Here is a 21199-nt window from a genome sequence, read left to right as displayed (position 1 = left end):
GCAATATCGACTCATACTTTAGTTCGTTTTATATTTAAAGTCATCAGCATTAATTAAATATCTAAAATCATTTCTATCCACCCCATTTTACGGCGTAAGTCTAACTCTTTAGATTAGAATAAACAAAAAAAAAACGTTAATAACATTCGTGACAGTGGCAGATGATAGAAGTCAGCTGTTAAGCCTTAAGCGGAAACTGTCTTCTTTGAAAACTGCATATTGCAGATGCGCATTGAGCGAATCTCTCAATAAAAAAATACAATGCTATGACTTTTTAAATGAAAATATTGTATATTGGAAAAATTATTACAATATTTGTGGGAAAAGAAGTCTGAAAACAACAAATAATGTCACAACAAAGTGAAAATTTAGATTTTTCTGGTTTATTCAAATTAGATGTTTTAGTTCAACTTGATATTGCTACACACAGCTTTTACGAGGTTGGCTTAAATAAATTTTTGGCTTTGTCAAGCAACAAGGAACTTGTGTTTCTATATATTAATTCCCAATCTGAAAGATTTGATAATGTATTTGATTGGGACTTTTTGGATAATCCAGTTTATTGTATGTGTTTTGAACCAAGTGGCACTTGGGTATTGATTGTGAGTGATCAAAAAGTTTTGCTTGTTCCTTTTTTGCCCCGGTTTATACCGCAAAACACATTTGACTGCAAATGGTCACTATCAAGTGTCACAGTTTTACCATTACCTGAGATACCTCAACCTATTTCTGTTGTTTGGTGGCTTACCAAAGAATCGGAAAACATTGTTATTATTGGCTCAAAGGTAATTATTGAAAATAATTTATATTGTTATTTACTATGATAAAAAATGCCAAATATGCCTTTTTAAATTAGAATTAACTTCAGTATAATTGAGTACTTACTTGTTCTTTAAATTAAAATGTAAATTATTAATTTCAGTCAGGATCAATATTTTTTTACTCTTTGGAATCGCAAATAATTGTTGGTGAAACTAAAGTTCCAGGAGAAATAGCCGATTTGCAGATATGTTTTGATGATTCTTTGGATCTACTGGCTCTTTTGGTAAGTAATATAATATTATTATTATTCAGCTTTATTTATATTATTATATTAATAAAGCTGAATATATTCATTTATGTAACACTTTTCATTCAAGTTATTATTTTGTTATAGTATAAGGTGAACTTTTATCTACTTCCATTTTATATGCAGTTAAATATTCACTAATTCAAATCCTTTACATTACATTTGATTGTATTTATATTTACCTAATTGAATATCTTGGTCATCTTCTAATTGATGATTATCATAACATATAATAAAAAAGGAACAATTGTTGATTATTGATACATGGAAGATATGTTAAAAAAATGTTTGGAGGCACTTATCAATAAATAAAACTAAAACCCAAACTAGAATATTACTTGTTGTCTGTGTTACTTGTTTTTTAGGGTTCTGCACTTTTAAAAAAAAAAAGGAACCTCTCGGTCTGTATGTCTGTCTGCCTGTGTCCTAACATAAAATTTAGCAGCTAGCATCTACAGTTCAGGGAAAAATCTGAAACTCCAGCTAGTACTAAGTCAGGGAAAAATCTGAAATTTCATTTATGGTACAACCCATGCCCTGTATGGAAATTGAACCAAAAAATGTTTTACGCTAATAGTTAGAAGCTGTATGGGTGCAGTACAGAGTACTCCGTCCACGATGTAATCGGTACTACAATAATATTATTATTATATATTCTTTATTGCACATAAAAACACATAGGAAATACAAAATTAAAAGTTTAGTTAGCAAAGGTGGGCTTATTTCTAAAAGAAATCTCTTCCAGCCAACCAATGGAAGTGGGTGACTGTCAAATAGCGGGAAGAGAGTACAGTGCAGTTATCAAAGGAGAAAAATCACTAAGAATTTAAATAAAAAATAATAATCACAAAAAAGAGTAAATACATATCCAAATACATAAATAGATACATATACACTAAATTTATAAATACAAACTATATATAATACATATATACTAAATCTATGACAATATACTAATATACATATATAAATAAACATATATATATATATATATATTATTATATATTTATTATAAACATATATATATATATATATATATATTATTATATATATTATTATATATTTGTTTAAGATATCAAAAGGGCCTAACCAACAATGGAAGTTGGTTCTTGAACATAGATCGTTTGGTTATAATTGGCTTCAACAAATGCGAGTGCAAAATGATAGAGAGAAGAAAGATGGTTTCATGTCTTACATTAAACAGCTCTCTAAGGATAAAATTACTTTCTTCACACAAGGAGGATCCAAAGGTAATATTATACTTCCAAATTTATCTTCTTTACAAAAGTAATTTTCATATGTACTAAATATTTAGATTCAAAATATTCATATTTTATTAATTCACGCTATAAGCTACATTTTGACGGATTAAGTTCCCTCTGCCTATCTTACTATACAGAGGGTACAGAGGTAAACAGAGGGAACTTCAACTGCCAAATTCTCGAACCTTTTCCCGAACTCAAATGTTGATTGTCAACTCGACAAGATATTCAAGCAATCTATAAATTTCTTTTCTTATAGATGAAAGCAAGCCTCAAACAGTGGAGTATCTTTTGAAGCCTATTGAATATTTGCCAAATTTTCGGAAAAACTCTAACAGTTGGGCACTCACTGCGCAATATGTCACTGGTCGACATTTTTTGACGGCTTTCGAATTGAATGAAGGAATTATTATTGTAAGTTATTTTTAGATGCGTTTTTCTAAATACTAGGGTCCCACTGCCTACCCTGATTTGCGCTGGATACTGCGTGAAGTTGAAAATAAACATTAAATATTTTACAGTTGGAAAGTCCCGCAGATGATACTCCATCAAGAACTCTTAGACCTCAAATAAAGAAAGACGGCCTGTACTTACAAGGATTATGGTCGCAAAGGTTGATATATCTTGTTAGAAAAAATCAACTGGAAATACACAGTGCGCAGTTTTCAACTTCTCAGGTAAATATAATATAACTTTATTAACTTTTAATGTAATTCAGGCGCATGGTGACTTATCTTTTATGGACGTATATACGTTTAACGGCGCTAGAAAATTATCGTTATAAAGAAAGAAAAAAAAAAACAAATTGTCTTATTAGAAACGAAATTATATAACAGTTTTTAAATTGTATCTAAAACATGATTTCGACTTTTTAGTAACTTTGTCGTTAAGTCGAGTTTCGTTATTTCAAGTTTATGATAAGTTATTTCATTTTAAATCGTCAGAAAATCGTCAAAAAATTCAGCGGAAAGTGGGGAACTGAAATGTCTTAAGACTAAGGTCCCAGGTTATCCCTTCTATTTGTGGAATACAGCGTGAAGCTCAAAAATAATATTTTTAATAGGGGGAGACTCTGCTTGCAACGAAACGAGACTATTCCGAACTTTGGACAGCAGAATTAATAGGTGATGTGCACAGAGCATATCTAATGTCGGCAAAGGAACCGCCGTCTAGTTCAGAAGGATGGAAGGAACCAACGTTTATGTGTGATTTACAATTACCGAGGTTTATACTGGAGCCATGTCTTATAGTGACGTCTTGTGGCGCTTATGTGTTAAACACTGTGTAAGTATTTTCTTAAGTTTATTTTTAAGTTTGTTTTTGTGATATTTTAATTATTTTATAAAAAAAAAATAATCAACATAACTTGGTAGAGGGAACCTAGTGTTAAGACACTCTTTTTCCCGCTTTCCGCTGAATTTTGGAGGCAATGCGTGTTGAGTGGCATCAGAGCAAAGAAATGGAAATACAAATGGAAATAAATAATTAATTTCCTCCAGTAGGGATCGAACCCACAACCAGACACACTTTGTACCCCTGCGTCATGACTGGCCTCATTATTAATTATTCTATAATCTTCTCTATTAAAATTGCATATTTTGCTTACCAACAGAAAAATTAAAAAACAAAGAGCAATTATTTTAATATGTTTTTATATTTTTTGATATATCTATCTATCCTGTCCGTCGGCCCGCAGCAGTGACCCGGCAGAGTGGCTGGTGTCGCTGGTGCTGCGCGGCGGCGCGGGGGCGGAGCAGTCAGCGGGCGCGCTGGGCGCCGCCGTGCCCGCGCTGCTGCGCGCCGCCGCCGACCTGCACCTCTCGCGTGGCAAGGTGGCGCCCGCGCACTACCTGTATTGCTTGTCACAGGTTTGTTGGTTACACTGACTCTCTTTACATTGTTGATATCGTTTCATTTTTGGAACTTTTAGTGGCGGAACTTAACGCCATGCTTAACCACTTACTTCACTCAACCAGGACGTATGAATTAAAATGTTACATATATTTTATTTCCCGTTCCGTTGTGTTCACAGTAACGTTTGTACCACTGCATCACAACGCTCTGGACGGAAAATATATTATGTTGATGAATATTAACAATATATTAAAATTCAGTTAGATGATGTTCAAATTAAGTAAATATTACTGATTATTACAGTGGGGTACCCACCTCACATACCGCAGAATAAGCAAAAAGAACCTTGTGTTACGAAACTCTGTTCACACTTTCTGGCTAATTGTCAAGGCATTACAAGCTGAATGGCAGAACTCATTGCCCCGCTTTTTCATGCCACCAGAACGAAATGAAAATAACCCATTCCTCCGAATCGAACTCGAAAAATCGAACCCACACCTATTACGTTTACAGTTACAGTATATGTTGTATCGCTGCGCCACGGTGACCTTGTTTAGTTTTAATATTGTGAAAAATTATATTTAAAAAACATATATATTACGTAAGAACAAAGATGAATTACGAAGATTAATATTATATTTAACTAGCAGACGCGCGCAGCTTCGCTTGCGTATTTAGGAGTGAATTCTAATAACCCATGAAACATGTGTTCAATGAAATATTTTTAAGAGTCTAAATTTCAAATTTTATAAAAATCGGTGGCGATTTAAAGATTTTTCCATAAAAACTTTCAACCCCTTATTTGCACCCTTAGGGGGAGAATTCTAGAAAACGATGAAACACGTGTTCAATTAAATACTTTTAAAAATCTAAATTTCAAATTTTATAAAAATTGATGAGGATTAAAATTTTTTTCCATACAAACTTTGAACCTTTATTTCACCCCTTTAGGGTTAAAATTTTTCAAAATCCCTTCTTAGTGGATGTCCGGATTACGAAAGTAAACATCTGTCCAAATTTCACGTGTCTACGCACAGCGGTTACGGCTGTGCGTGCGTCTTACCTCAGTCAGTGAGGACAAGTCCTTTTATATATTATTTAATTATAGAGTCAACCAGATGGCTGGGTCGCCCGTTTGGGTGTCTTTGGGAGACTTCACGAGCTGTCCATGTATAAGCAGGTGGGCAATGTCGGCAGTCTCGGCAATGCGGCTATAACAGCTAAATTACTTGCGTTACTGTTAAAAATAGGAACTAACAGTGAGGAGAACTTCGATATGTAAGTGAATTATTATTTATTTTGTAATTATTTTTAAAATAAAGTTCTAATGAATATGTCATTCCATATCCTTTTTATGCGATTGAATCTTAGATTAATATTTAGACTGATTTTAGATAAAATTTTGTAATTTAATATATTTTTTAAAAAGGTAAACATATAGGTATATTGTAACTAATATTAATTAGAAGTCAATTCATAGTTATTATATCTTGAAATATGTTCAGTTCATTTCTAGAACAAGCATGTTAAATTTGGTTAAGTAGACAAAGGAACTTGTTAATGGAGACATGCTAAGGCATAAGCATGTGAGGGATATTATAATAGCGATCTAAGTATAGGCTATTTGGGCTGCCAGTTCCAGGTACTGCTCTAAAATCCTCTTTTTGCAAAGTAATGGAATCATTGAATACAAATAAAATACAGCTTTAAGCAATGATCTAGAAATGCGCGAAAAATAAAAAAAAACAATATAAAATTAGGTAAATTCTAAGGTACGAAAAAGGTACGAACTTAAGGATGGGAGGATCTTAAAATATTAAAATCCTTAATTTTTGCAATTTAAGTTTCGTAGTAACACAATAGTGTTTTAAATGTTTATATAAATTTCAGGGACGTCAAATTTACATCGCTCAGCACGGTAGAATTTCAAGAGCTAACTTCTATAGCCGCTGCTATAGGCTTGTGGGACTTAGTGCCGGTGTTCAGTATCCATAGAGGATATCCCAATTTATTGTTAAACGCTATTAAATCAAAAAACGACATTTGTAGAGGCGCAATCGTATGTCTTTTGAAGCAAAAATCAATTGTTCCGATTCTTTTGGAGGAAAATGGCCAGTGGTTCTTTGATTTTATTGCAGAGAAGTGTAATAAATTTGATACTATTATTTTGAAGGTAACTAATGACTTTTATTTATTTCTAATATTATTTAAGTTATGCTATGTACGCCTTACGAGAATATCCTTTTTACTGAGGCCTGAGGGTAACATTAATAAAATTATTAATTCAAACGAAATTATTTCAGCGCTTATGCTTATGGTTAAATCCTTTACAAGATCAGTTGCGACCTGTGATGAGAGATTTAAAACAAGGGATTACATCAATTTATGTAAGTATTAAATTTTTATGAATAATGTGTCAGACATAAATTTTACACCATTTTTAAAATATATCAAAATGTGAGCACGACTTGGTTATTTAAGGTTGCCTTTTTTAATTTTTAACTTTTAATTATTTTAAAAGCAGGCACTCGCATCATGTAGTTCTATAAACTACAATATTAGCATTGAGATATGTGCAAATAAATATTTTTTCTATTGTTATTTTGTGTGTTTTTACTTATATTTAATTTGTTTTACAGGCAACTCGAATGCTCCAATTAATAGCAACATTTATGCACATAACCAGCGCTATAGAGTCTCGACAGCCGTGCACAGACATACACACGGATATGACACAAAAGGCCGACACCTGGAAGACACATGTATGTTAAGAAAAATCCAGTTAGTTTAGCTTACCAAAATTAGTTTACCAAAATCGCTGATGTTGTGTATCAATAATAAAAATAGGATTAAACGTAGCGCGCCTTTACCTTGATTACATCGATTCCCCGTAATTATTTTCCAATAGGATCCAAGAAAACGTCTGAGAATGTTTTATATCAAAGCTTCACGCTGTATTTAGCGCATAGCAAAGGAGGCCGAAGGAATTTAATTATTAATTAGGTTATTATCTAATTAATGATTTTATAAATGATAACACGCCTTGGAATTAATGGAATGAAATTCGTCTAATTCATTTCAAAGGTATCGTCGCCACTAATAAATAAGTGTGATTCTGTATAATCTCTGTATATCTGTTGAATCAAAAGAAATCCCACCGAGTTTCATGTGCTGATTGTTCTCAGGTCTAGGGAGCTTATGGTAAATTATTTGACATTTAAAAACTGTATAAAATTATTTGACTTTGATGCAGTTTACACCGCGTAGAGCAGTGTCGTGTGGCCTCGGGCACTGGGCGGTGGCTGACGAGGGCAATGCCAAAGTAATGGTGGCTGATACGGCGGTCAATACGGAGTTGATAGGCATGGTGGTCGACGTGGCCTGTGGGAGACATCACACGCTGTTGCTTACTGAGAATGGGGTGAGTATTTTTTTTTCAGTTTCACTGTTTTCGATAGGCAGAAGAACCTAATGTTAGGACAATCCATTTTCCATAACCGACGCGTTTATACTCACACGTTTGTGCCCTTGCGTCACGATGCCATCGAGTATTTGTTTTTGCTATGATTTTTTATCTCATGTATAGCATGGTAGACAGAGAGAACTTGTTGTGTGAGCGCTCTTATATTAAATAAACTTAAACGAAAATTAAATGTAGATTAAATGCATTCCGTTCACAAGCACGTAATTCATAATAAAATATTTAATTATTTTAAAATGTTTACTTTCTATTTTTTTAGCGTCATGCTATGGAGGAAGCATTACGTGTTGAGTGGTGGAACTCACGCTCGTATTTTACTCCGACACCAGAGAGAATTTCATTTCTTCGAGTGGGCATCGAGCCCACAACCTGTCGCGTTTACAGTCACACTATGTTCACAAATTTCCTAAATGACATTCTTCATATATGTCAGATATACGCGGCGGGCGACAACTCGTTCGGTCAGCTGGGCGTGGGCGCGCGCTGGGCAGGCGCGGCGGGCGAGGGAGCGCGCGCGGGCGGCGCGCTGCTGCACGTGGCGTGCGCCAGCACAGCGCCGCTACGCGCCGTCGCCGCCGGACACTACCACTCTGCCGCCGTGGACGCGGGCGGCCGCCTCTACACCTGGGGGTCGGTGGTTCACAACCTTAGCATGAGGCTAACTCGTGTATTCAATATATGGACGAAAAAGTCATTTTCGATATACAAAATAATGTAGTTAATTATACCTAGTATCAGCTGTGCAGTTCAATCGACGACTCATGACCGCCTTACTAGGTTTTTTGAACTTTTGCCCATTTTTCACTCGGAAAGACAATAATCTAAAACCAAACCAACGCAGCCATTTACCTACAGAAAACTTTAGAGCAGTCACAACTCGTCAACCATAGTGCACTTTAGTGTTGATTATTTTCGCTAGGTAGCAAAGTGCTCCCTGGGTGGCACCTGCGTGGGCGTAGATACTCTTTTATCGTGTCTTTATACCACCAACTCCAGAGTGTCGCCAGATGGGGCCCTGTGTCCCGAACACGACAAATATATAATGTGATAAAACCGTATTTTATTATGTTACAGTTGGGGCGTGCATGGACAACTATGTTTGGGGAGTATCGACGATCAGTATACTCCACAACTGGTTACAAAGTTTCAAGGAAGAAAGGCGAGTTATATTTAATAAGAGTAATATTGCTAAGTTTTTATGCAGTATTGAAACAAAAGTACGGCGGGAAAAGTCGCCACTCAACACAACTTTTTATATTATATTAACGACGATATGTTGGGCAAAGCGGAATAGCGTCTGAATGTAAACACGAAGACTGTTGTTTCGATTCCTACTTGAGAGAATGAATTATTTTAAATTCCTCGCTCTGTTGAGAAAACAGAGTGTGGCGTTACTGAGAAAAATTTAATAAAAATTAAATACGCATTGTCAGGTACTATCAGTGGGCTGCGGCGCGTGCCACACTGTGGTGCTGATGAAGAACGGCGAGGTGTGGGCGTGCGGCGCGGGCGTGTTTGGGCAGCTAGGCAGCAGCGCGCGCGACAAGACCTCCGTGCCGGTGCGCGTGCCGGTAGCCGATGTGGAATCTATCGCTGTGGGGTATTTTCATAATGTACGTATGTTTGTTTTTTTTTAAATTGTGAATTACTTTTTTTAGCTGTGTCCTGTATTCAGAATGTGCCTGGGTGGTAGGGGACAACTTGTATTAGGATATTCTTTTCCCATGTGACGTCTCGCATGTCTCGCAAATGTAACATTAGATAAATTAACCTTTGAATTATTTAAATGAAACGCTCAATTTTAAAATATATCCATACGTTTTCAGTTAGCGCTAACATCCAAAGGGCAAGTGTATTGCTGGGGCGCGAGCCCGCAGCAGGTGCGCGCGGCGCAGGCGCGGCGTTCCGCCAGCCCGCCGCCCCCCGCTCCTGCCGCGCCCGCTCCCGACCCGCACCTCGCGCCGCATAGCGTGGACCTGAGCAACGTCAAGGGGACAGTCGCACAGGTCACGTATATACGCTGTGCTAAGTCAGCACGTACGTGCAGAGGGCAATTGACTGCTGAGAGAGACTCACACAGAGTCAGTCATAGCGCAAAAGCACAGAGTGACTGTAAACGCGACAGTTTGTGGATTCGATTCCCGCTCAAAGAAATGAAACATTTAATATTTTCCTTTCTTCGTCTTGGTGTCAAGGCAAAGAGTGGCGTTGAGTTCTACCACTCAACACGCAATGCCTCCAGAAGTCGGCAGTATATGGATAACGGAATGTCAGAGAGTAAGACACTCCCTGCCCTACTTTCCGGCGTATTGTAAAGGTATTGCATGTTAAGTGAAGTAACACAACTAATGCGAACAAAAGAAAATATAAAATTTCATTCAATCCCTTGAGTTGGAAAACGAACCCACAACTCACAAGCGTCGCGTTTACAATCGTTAGCTTGTGCCACTTTTAATATATTTAATTTATTTTACTGTACGTTTTATAGATATCGGCAGGTTGGCATCATTCTTGTATTGTAAACAACGCAGGGACAGTTTATTCGTGGGGGCTAAATTTCGATGGACAACTAGGTAAATATTTCTATTTTATACAGCTTTTAATATGATTTTTTTAAATGATTGAAGGATATTATGTAGTTTTTTATATATAAGGCACTCTTATATCATTAATATTTTTTATATAATAAGAATTAATATATATTTTTTAGGAAGTGGTGATCGTAAGCAAGTGCAAATACCGACAGAAGTTAAATTAAAAATAGACACACAACCGGACAAAGGCAATAAGTCACCCGATAAAGAGATTGCTAATATGAAAACTAAAGCCCTTATCGCTTGCGGTGGAGACTTCACTATATTTATAGATGATGATGGAAGGATTTTTGCTACGGGAAATATGCATTTACAGGTATAATGTATTTTTATTTGAGTTTATGGTACAGCAGGACAGCGTCTATACCACAATGACTGCGAGTTCGATTCCCTTAATGAATCGCCAGAGCAACATTAAATTCCGCCACGCAACAAGCAAAGCTAATTATTAAAATTGAGACAAATTGAGTGCATAATACAGTAATTTAAACTACATTACTTCTATCTAATGCCTACCATGAGCCAAATACGGGAAAAGCCTGAGGCTAGTCATGGCGTACTGAAAACGTACTTAGCTGTTTACACTAAAGTTGTGAATTTAAATGCCATGCGTGCAATTATTTATATGGTTTTTATTTGCATGATTGTCTCTATTGATAATCTACTTTTGACACTAGTACTAAAATGTACAAAAGATACAAATGTATTACCTTTGTATGTTTTGTATTAAGAGAAAATTTATTCAAAATAAATGTATTAAATATTTGACATCTTGACTTTATGCAGGATTAATGAAAATCCATTGTTGCAGTCAATGTAGTATATAGTAAATAATTGTATATTATTATTTTTTATTTGTTATACAGACTAACAATGAAAAGGACAAACCAAACAACCGTGTCATAATGATGAAGACGACGAAACGTGTGATAAAAATACCAGCGAGTCGAAGTAATAACAAATTCGTATTCCACCCAGTAGACTCTATTCATATCATGTTTCCGTTCGATATCGACGGCATCGAGAGAAAACCAATTGAACCTCGACTGAATCCTTTAAATATACTCACTGATTTTAAAAAGAAGTCTTGGGCTGATGATATTATATTACTATTAAGACCGTGGATCAACGAAGAAGATTTATCCGGAAACTTAAACATGGCGGCCAAATTGGCCTACCACAGACAAATGTATTCTGATTGCCTAAAATTTATGCTAGATAATCTAAAACTTGGAGTTCAAGAAGATCAATTCTATGTAACACACCAAGATAGCGACAATGTGAACCCTTCACGCAAAAAGGACGAACTCAAAATCGTCATAACGAACCTAATGTCTAAACGTGTAAAAGAAATTTCGTTATCGATTTTAAATGAGGAGAGTTATCCGATAATCGATTCTAATATATACATATCGATACCGTGCTGTTGTGACGAATTGAAGTACACCACTAAACAAATAATACCTAAATCGGTATTAAATATTCCACAAATCGATTTATCTGTGAAAGCGGCACAGTTGATAGATAAATCAATTAGTATTTTCCCAATTGACAGTTCGCTATGGGAAAAATGTTTCCGATATGCGAAGGATTTTTACGTTGACAACAATTTGGTTGTAGAAGAATTAGAAACGGTTTTACGTAAATATATGGAGAGCAACGCAAACACAATGGCGGCCGCCATTATGTATTCTAACGATTGTGCTCAATACAGTGCAATTTTGTCACCAAAATTCTATTTGAATATGTGCAGCGAAATATTAGACACGTGGGGCTGATATCACCACGATAATTACAGGATGGTTATATTTCAAATACTTATTTGCTAAAGTATCAATCATGGAATAAAAATTAACAAGAGTTAATTGAGCGAATTAGTTCAAACTTGGAATTGATATTGCAGATGAATTAATAATATTTTCAACATATTGATATTCATATCAATTTAAATAACTCTTGTAATAAGTGTATTCGATTATAAAACGAAATATAAACTTTTTGATTAGTCACGATTCTAACTAAATATTAACTACGATTTCTTTCGATCAAATGATTTATGAGAATTGAAATTTTACAGTTCACAATTGACTACAGCATGTCACTATGATTGTTTGTTGCTACGTATATTTGATACAACATAAAGATAATATTACTTAATTTTTTTGTAAACCAAAACAATATCTCTAAGTGTTTTTTGTGTAATAATATTATTTCTTTTTAATTTTTCATGACTTTTCATTCACTAATGAATAAAGTCGTGTTTTAAAGAAAATTTCCAAGTAAATTCTTGGAGTGTAACAAATTATTTATAAAAGTCTTCTTTAACTAAACAAAATCTTAAAGAACTTTACATCCTTCTATCTTAATAACACATAAGCTCTCTTAAAAATTTATTTATAAGTGTTCATAAATAGTTAAGGTAGTTTCAAATCAATTTGATACAGCAATGTATATCCACGATACCGTGTTTTAGTTGTTTTATATTTAGTTATCTATAATATTGCCATTGTTAAAGTTGAGTTGCCATTTTATATTGTTATATTTATTTGTAATTTTCATTGTAGATTAAGTAACTAACTATATACAAATACTTATCACTTTTTTAATTACTTATATATTTTATATTTATAATTGTTGTAAAATCAACTTGTTTGTTCCCATTTTATAGTTGTTCTATTTACTATTTTATTTTTATTATTAGTAACTTTTTTTATATCCCGTTATTTTATCTAGTCATACAAAATATTTTTTGACCACGATTTTAAATGATTTATCTATTTGTGTATATAATTGCCGTCCGCTGAATTACAATAATATTTTGAATTTAATATAATTATTGCTACACCAAATGTTATTTATCGAGTTCCGTTATTTTCTTGCCTTATTTATAAACGGATTCCGTCTGTTCCTTGCTTGTAAGTAGTAAAATGTTTTAACATTGTCTTTGTAGATATCGATATCTTATTTTTTTAATAGATTTTTCTATTTTTATATGTGTACTGGGCAGATTTTAACTTATTTTAGCTTCATCCAAAATAAACAATTATTACAAGCTTAATTTGTATAATTTAAACATAATCGTGTATCAATGTTTGATATTATTTATTTCAATTAGCATTGAATTTACACCATCAAATAATTTTATTCATTATAAATTAGTGTGGGAGTTTTTGTCATACGTGTTTAGAGATACAATTAGCATATATATTCGATTTTGAATAATAATGTCTGAGAATTGGAAATAAAGACATACAAAAGATCAATGGTATTTAATTTTAAAAAAAAGAAGTCAAAAGACAACATAGTGGTGTTTATTCTGTAAAACTATTATTTACAAATTAAATAAATACACAATTATTCACAACATTTACGTTAAGTAAATGCAGATGTTGAGTAACGAATCGGAATGAAATAACAACACTATGAAACAAAAATCTTTACATATTAACAAAACATTGATTCGGATCATCTTAACATATATAATTATGTTTATTTAATACCCAATTTCACATAGATTCATACGAGTTTTCTTAAAGTGAAAAGGTGAAGTGGTGAAAGGGCGACTAAGTCGTAAATTATTTGTACATATAAATAAATATTATATATATATTTTCTAAGTTAGAAGTTGATGGGTTTGCCGATGTACGCTGCTAAGTTTGCTTCTCGCAACGCTTCGGCGCATGTCTGTAAACAAAAAAAAATACATATAATGTAAACTCCATGTAACGTCACTGGATTTAGTGAATTACTCCGTAAAGCGACGAATTTACTCGACTTTGAATGCTTTAACTTGTTTTCCCATTGTTGTTAGGAAGTAATGAATAGTCTATATGTTATCATATTCTTAGTTGAGTAAACGTGACAGATTGTGGGTTTGATTCCCACTCAAGGAAAAGAAATATTTAATATTTTCATTAGCCAGAACTTCGATATTTTATAAAGTCTAAAAGTTTCTGTGTGCATACACCCAACACTACTAAGTACTCTCAAGGAGTATATGTAAGGAGTAGGAGATATGGAGTTTGGGTGGTGGTTACTTTGGCAGTTATTAGGTAACTAAGATACATAAGATAGTACCTAACTTTAGTTAAGTTATAAAGCTCAATATTTTTATATTTTCTTGGGAATAGAAATGACGTCCATTGCCAGACACTTAGCATAGTTTTAACCCCCTTTAACAGAAAATTTCAGGTTTTATTATATAACGAAGGTCTGGTCCTACTGTTTTCTCTCTTATGCAGTAGTTGATGTTATTAATATTAATGTTTGTAATTAAAGTTTTAAAAATGTTTTGCGATTAAATTTTACAATTCTTTTTAAATGAGTGTAAACTTTAAACTCATTTTGAAAATGTTTAAAATAATTTAATTATATTAAAGTAGAATTAATATTGATAAAGACTACTCTGTATTACGGCAGAGAATGCGCAATACCTTCGTTGTTATATAGACAGTATATTGTATTTTGAAATCAATGTTATTTAGTAAACAAATTAATATGTTTTGTTCAAAATTTTATAGGTTTTCCAACATAAAAAAGTACTAACGGGATGAGCGTGACAAACTCTCGCGACATCTTCAGCTGCCGCGCCGTACTCCTGCGCCAACACCGCCTCGTTGATTAGTTCACCACCGCCCTGGAAAATTACAGCATTATTTAGACAATTTTATCTTTTTTATCTGCCGATTCTTTGATAATTTCGTTCAAACGAGATTAGTTGAAATTGTTCAACGTCCAAGACTTTCCTACTACCCCCTTTTAATTTGCTACTATCAATCAAGAAAATAAAAAGAAATCCGTTTTTTTCGATTTTTGACCGTATTCAAGTGTTCAATGGCGGGACTGTGCTTTTTGTATTGTCATCAGAGAGAAGAAATCAAAATTATTAATTGAAATATACCATGCAGCAAAAAAAAAAAATGTAATTTTAACTTACGGGTCCAATAATGTGTGTGCCGAGGATGATGTCAGTGGCTTTGTCGGCCAGAACTTTGACAAAGCCTTCGGGCTCACCGTTTGTCTTCGCTCGGGAGTTCGCCATGAATGGGAACTTACCCACTTTGTACGCTCTACCCTGAAAAGTAATATAATAAATGTATAATTCGCAATTATTACACATTTTAAATTGTACTATTTAACCGGATTAATCGTGTATATTTATTACTAGCGGACGCGCGCAGCTTCGCTAGCTTATTTAGGGGTGAATTCTAATAAACCATGAAACATGTGTTCAATGAAATATTTTTAAGAGTCTAAATTTCAAATTTTATAAAAATCGGCGTCGATTTAAAGATTTTTCCATACAAACTTTCAACCCCTTAATTGCACCCTTAGGGAAAGAATTCTACAAAACCATGATATATGTGTTCAATTAAATACTTTTAAGAGTCTAAATTTCAAATTTTATAGTAATTGGTGCCGATTTTCAAAAAACTCTATACAAACTTTTAACCCCTTATTTGCACCCTTAGGGGGAGAATTCTAGAAAACGATGAAACACGTGTTCAATTAAATACTTTTAAAAATCTAAATTTCAAATTTTATAAAAATCGGTGCCGATTTAAATTTTTTTCCATACAAACTTTTAACCCCTATTTCACCCCTTTAGGGTTAAAATTTTTCAAAATCCCTTCTTAGTGGATGTCCAGATTACGAAAGTAAACATCTGTCCAAACTTCACGTTTCTACCATGAGCAGTTACGGCTGTGCGTGCGTCTTACCTCAGTCAGTGAGGACAAGTCCTTTTATATATATAGATTATACATTTTTAAAAATCCGACGTTTCGAATACTTTACAGTAGTCTTAGTAGTCATGGATAGTCTGTTCTTATAGTCTATCTACTTAAAGTCACTTATTCTATTTTTTTAGATCCACGCTGTACTCCGCACTTTCGAGTGATATTCATAGCGAATGATTGGAGTGACGGAGCTCAACGCCGTGCTTATCTGGTATCGTTATCGTGGACAACTCAACGTCTAGTGACCAGAGCGAAGAAGAATTATTCATTCCCCCGAATAGGAATAGAAGTCACAATCATCGCGTTTACATTCATACGCTTGTGCATCTGCATCACGACGGCCTCTAAGACTATATATTATCTTTGAAGCTTTACGTTGTATACTGCACATAGAAGGGTACCTAGTTAGTACCTGGGACTAATAAACAATATTTATTATATAATAACCTCCTTCTTGAGATCCTCTTCAGATTTCCCGACCCAGCCGACTTCAGGTGACGTGTAGATTACAGATGGAATGGCGTCGTAGTTGAAATGTACCGGCATACCCTGACATTGAACCATTTAAAATTTTTTTATTTCTTATCGTCACATTATAATAAGCGGTTATTAAAAATTGGAGTAAAATCTAAAGATATTGTTTTAATTGAACTTGTATTTTACCAACTGTTTTTTAGTAAATATTACCTTAATTCCTTCAACACACACAATGCCTTCGTCCTCCGCCTTGTGCGCGAGCATGGGCCCGTGGATGACGTCACCGATGGCGTAGATTCTAGATAAAAGTACATAAAAAATGTAACATTGACTTATAAATTCTTGATTTGACTTATTTATTTTGACTATTATAACTATTGACTTATAAAGTCCTTATAGGTAATATTACTATATATTTTTTTACCAAATTTTAGTCTTCTTCGAAAATTTTATTACAGCGGCGGGATTTGAACCCGTACCTCATGCAAATCGTTTAAGCGCTCTAAGTTGAAATATAAGTACCTTTTTACTATAAGTTCTCCTTGTTTGATGTTTTAATGATGTTTCCAAATATTTTGTTTTTTTTTCTTGGAACAACATGTTAATAACTATTAAATTATAAATATTTACCCAGGTATGGTAGTCTGGAACTTATTGTTAACAGGAATGCGGCCTCTGTCGTCCAAGGCGATGCCCACTTTTTCTAAACCAAGCCCTTTAGTGTACGGCCTGCGACCTATCGAGATTAAAACTACGTCGCAATCCAACTGTAAATAAAGTACAGAAATAATACAATGTTATAGTATTTAGAATTTTGTTTTATTTAACTAGTCCATTAAATAAAGCAACAAGGTATAAAGTATGAGGTCGTCGTGGCACAGGGGCACAAGCGTGCGACTGTAAACGCGACGGTTGTGGGTTTGAGTCAAACTCGGGGAATGATATTTTCATTTCCTCGTTCGGGTAACGAGGCAAAGGGCAAAGTTGAATTCCGCCACTCAACACGACTGCCGAAAAATTCTCCAGAAAGGGGGGAACGGATGTATTAACACTAGGTTGCCAAGTGTTAGTAAGTAGATCTGTCTACCCTACTAAATGCAGGATACAGTATGAAGGCAAATAAAATCATTATATTTCACTATTAAATATAATAAATTATATCTTGTACAAATCTTGTATATGAAATGTTTATATTTAACATAACTTAAGATACGTTATCAAAGTGATAAACGAATCACGCATAAGCTTTAGGAATGTTTCAAATTATACTTTTTTATATTCTTTTTATTTTAAAATAGAAAATTTCCAGAGGTAACATGTAAAAATGATTTGGAATTAGAAATATGCTTATGGGGGTTTTTCTTCAAGACCCCACAGCAGGGTAGGCAGAGTGTTAAGACACTCCATTCTCCACTATTTATATTAAATGGAGACATTGCGTGTTGCATGGTGGAACTAAATATCGCGCATTGTCTTGTCAAGAGAGAAGAGAAATGACAAGAAATTATTGCCAATAATTAATATAAATTCTTCAAGTAGGGAACCCACAAACTACATAGTGTTGGCGTATAGATGGGACTATTATATTTCATCTAGTTTCATGCATTATGTGTATAGTACGCTGGAAACCTAGTGGTAAGATACTTCCTTCCTTACTAAGACACTTCCATACTTCCCCACCACCAAATTGTCGAGAATACATACCTAATATATGCAAGATATAGTGTAAAGCTTTGAAAAAATTAAAAACTTACAGTCTCCTTATTTCCTCCTTTCGCAGCTTCAACTTCAATTTTTACAACACCACCTTCCTTCTTAACAGCAGTCACTTTAGTGCCGAGTTTGAATTTCATACCTTGTTTAGTCAAAATCTTCTGTAAAGTTTTCGATACTTCCCCATCTATACCAATACCTGATGATGTTAACAAAAAAAAATTTTAGCTTCCTGCTGTATTCCGCACATAACAGGGTGGGAACCTAGTGTTGAGACATTCTGTTTCCATTATGACAATTCCATTCTCAACTTTCCGTCGAATTCTAAAGGCATTGCGTGTTGAGTGGGGGAACTCAATGACGCGCTGTACCCCGTTACCAGTGCGAAGATATAAATATATAGAAAATTTTCAATTTCACCAATGCGTCACGACAAACTTCGACTTGACTTTATTTATTGTCTTACGCCCAATGTTAATAACCAATCCTAATCCAAAAATTGCTACCATAGATTGAAATAGACAGAGATGGAGGTAGGCATGCAGGTTAGTGATTGGATAGATATGTCGGACAGTACGAGATAGACGTTAACTGGAGATAGGAGATACATTATTAATATTGGGCGTTAATGTACCCCACCCACGGTACCTGTGGTTATAGTGCCTAAGGGTATTTAGAAGGAAGCACATACACAACTCTTTAATTATTTTCATTTGATCACAGTTTAATAAACACTAATTTCAACATAAGTTATTTCAATTTTTTTTTAAACCTTATATTATTAAAAAGGGAGACATCTAAAATATAAAAATCAAGACACACTTATGTACCTCCAATACTCTCAAGGAATTCAATGGCCGTAACGTCAGCTCCGAGCCTCTGATATACAGAGCCTAATTCAAGACCAATCACACCAGCACCTATTACTAACATTTTCTTAGGCACCTTAGATAGGGAAAGAGCACCAGTTGATGTTATTATTTGTTGTTCGTCAAACTGAAAACAATTGTGTTAAATTTGAGATATTTTTGAAAATTTATAAAAACATTAAGCCTCAATAAAATAATGTTTGTCAAGCATTATTGTATTTCTACTAAATAATTTAGCAAATTTATTTTGTACAAATTTAATTTTGTCAATTGTCCTAAACTTTAATATTGAAAATATTGTGAAATTAATTATGAAAAGAAATGTACTGCCTAACAAAGGTGTGTAGTGTATGTTTTATAAACAAAAATAAAATTACATAAAAATCTATTTTGGCCAGTTTCATATATACATAATATTAATAAAAAAGAAGCCAACAATACTTTGATATAGACAAGATAAATTTCTTACTGTAACTCCTGGGAATGGTGTCACTTCAGATCCACTTGCAATTATGATATTCTTAGTGTTAATAGTTTCCACTCCTTTCTCTCCTTGTACTTCAACTTTGTTGGGGGCTACAACTGACCCTACACCGCGCACTAGTTGTACCTATACAATTAATATCAATATATATACAGAATTATAAAAAGAATTCTAGATTTATCACTTAAATATTTATTATAAGAAATTAATTATTTCAATTTTCTGTCTACAATAGAAAAAGACAATGTTGTCTCTGCTAAGAGGCAGGTATACACAAAAATAAACAAAGCTGAAAGACAAAATATATAAAATTAATGGATCAAATTACCTTGTTTTTATTGAAAAGCATAGCAATTCCACCAGTAAGGCCTTTAACAGCATTGGATTTATAAGCCATCATTGCATCAAAGTCAAATTTGACTTCACCCACATCAATGCCTCTATGTTTGAAGTCATGTTTGGCCATGTGGTATAAATGAGAGTTATGGAGGAGGGCCTTTGATGGAATACATCCTACATTAAGGCAAGTTCCACCTAAGCTGGGATCTTTTTCCACTGAGATTGTCTATAAATACAATAAAACAGATTACTGTATGTTGGCTGTCAAAATCATGTTGCATGATACTGTATGTAATTTACATTTAACTCCACATGTTGTGTATGTAGGGCAAAAAAAGTAACCTTGTGGAAAGACACTCAGTTTCCCACATTCCACAGTATTGAATGTTGAGAAGCATAACCCGACAACTTGCTTAGGTTCTTACTAGAGGGTGTAAATTAAAATAGTTCCAATCCACAAGGATTAAACTCATAACTATTTTGTCTAAAGTAAGATGATAGCCCACAGATTGTATAGGTCTAAATAGGATTAAATGCAATAGTTTAGAATAAAAGGTAATGTTTTATGAACTTTGTAAGATGAATATAAACAATAAATATTTACTTTTAAGCCCAGTTGTGCTGCTTTAATTGCAGCTACATATCCGCCAGGGCCCGAACCAATGACTACAAGATCAGCATCGTGTGAGGTTGCATACTGTCTGACTCCAATTCTAATTGTACCACTCTAAAAAATGTTTTTGCATTAATATCATTAACTATATCCATAATAGTGTCAAGAGGTAAAGTTCATTTAGTAACTCATAATTTTGAAGATGGTATTTTTCAGTACACATCATTAAATAAAAATTAAATAGTATATTATCTGTTGATTTGACAGTCGGTCACATGTTCAAGGTCAATGAAGATAATTTAGTTGCAAAAAATAAATTCCTTATATAAAATAAAGAAATGTCTGTCTTTAATTAACCTATAAATAGAAAGTACCTATAATTATTTGTACAATAATTAAATTACTTAATTAAAACTTTTGGGTACGTACTTGCATATGCGTAAGGTTGCATAACTTGTATAAATGTAGATCAATAAAAACATGAAAATAAAAGGATATAAAAGAAATCTCACCCTAATAGAAGTTGATGCAAATTTTAAAAATTTATAGCCCATTTTCCAATTGCTTTATAGGGCCACCAAGAATAATTAATAAAGCAAAAAGTCTTTTTTTCGGAACCCTGGCGATCGGCGATATTGACAGCTATGTCATCGCTGTCATAAATTGTCTACAGAAAAGAATCTTTGACAGAGTAAAAAAATGTGCA

At 33.8% G+C, this 21199-nt stretch overlaps 2 protein-coding genes across 2 annotated transcripts; one reads left to right on the top strand and one right to left on the bottom strand.

Annotated features, from left to right (window-relative positions):
• The first annotated feature begins 167 nt into the window (after positions 1-167).
• On the top strand, positions 168-13944 carry LOC146532576 (uncharacterized). Its single transcript, XM_085196219.1, has 19 exons — positions 168-785; positions 923-1045; positions 2142-2319; positions 2591-2745; positions 2853-3008; positions 3395-3615; positions 4028-4199; positions 5294-5463; positions 6076-6358; positions 6489-6572; positions 6825-6947; positions 7439-7606; positions 8100-8296; positions 8741-8825; positions 9100-9279; positions 9493-9672; positions 10155-10239; positions 10377-10576; positions 11127-13944. Exons 1-19 carry the CDS (start codon positions 348-350, stop codon positions 12036-12038), a joined length of 4110 nt encoding a protein of 1369 aa, XP_085052345.1. The 5' UTR covers positions 168-347; the 3' UTR covers positions 12039-13944.
• LOC146532575 (dihydrolipoyl dehydrogenase) lies at positions 13515-21159 on the bottom strand. The gene is made up of 12 exons (XM_085196222.1): positions 21006-21159; positions 20485-20607; positions 19870-20106; positions 19527-19667; positions 19019-19184; positions 18230-18387; positions 17106-17242; positions 16686-16773; positions 16446-16547; positions 15197-15334; positions 14807-14896; positions 13515-13944 (listed from the first exon to the last, which is right to left on the bottom strand). The coding sequence occupies exons 1-12, from the start codon at positions 21045-21047 to the stop codon at positions 13879-13881; spliced, it is 1488 nt and encodes a 495-aa protein (XP_085052348.1). The 5' UTR covers positions 21048-21159; the 3' UTR covers positions 13515-13878.
• Between the last annotated feature and the right edge of the window lie 40 nt (positions 21160-21199).

Source organism: Heliconius melpomene, chromosome 13, assembly GCF_056956725.1.
Source record: "Heliconius melpomene rosina isolate 202511_hmr_F chromosome 13, ASM5695672v1, whole genome shotgun sequence".
In the NCBI taxonomy this organism is placed as follows: domain Eukaryota; kingdom Metazoa; phylum Arthropoda; class Insecta; order Lepidoptera; family Nymphalidae; genus Heliconius; species Heliconius melpomene.
The sequence above is the reverse complement of the archived record's forward strand: the minus strand, read 5'-3'. Positions and strand labels throughout refer to the sequence as shown.

Excerpts from the sequence above, each read along its gene's own strand:
- LOC146532576 (XM_085196219.1), top strand. The coding sequence starts at position 348 with ATGTCACAACAAAGTGAAAATTTAGATTTTTCTGGTTTATTCAAATTA. Across the intron at positions 786-922 it reads TTGTTATTATTGGCTCAAAG|TCAGGATCAATATTTTTTTA; the intron begins GTAATTATTGAA and ends TATTAATTTCAG. Across the intron at positions 6,573-6,824 it reads AAGGGATTACATCAATTTAT|GCAACTCGAATGCTCCAATT; the intron begins GTAAGTATTAAA and ends TTTGTTTTACAG.
- LOC146532575 (XM_085196222.1), bottom strand. The coding sequence starts at position 21,047 with ATGGGCTATAAATTTTTAAAATTTGCATCAACTTCTATTAGG. Across the intron at positions 18,388-19,018 it reads ATTCCTTGAGAGTATTGGAG|GTATTGGTATAGATGGGGAA; the intron begins GTACATAAGTGT and ends TAACATCATCAG. Across the intron at positions 15,335-16,445 it reads AAGAGGATCTCAAGAAGGAG|GGTAGAGCGTACAAAGTGGG; the intron begins GTTATTATATAA and ends ATTACTTTTCAG.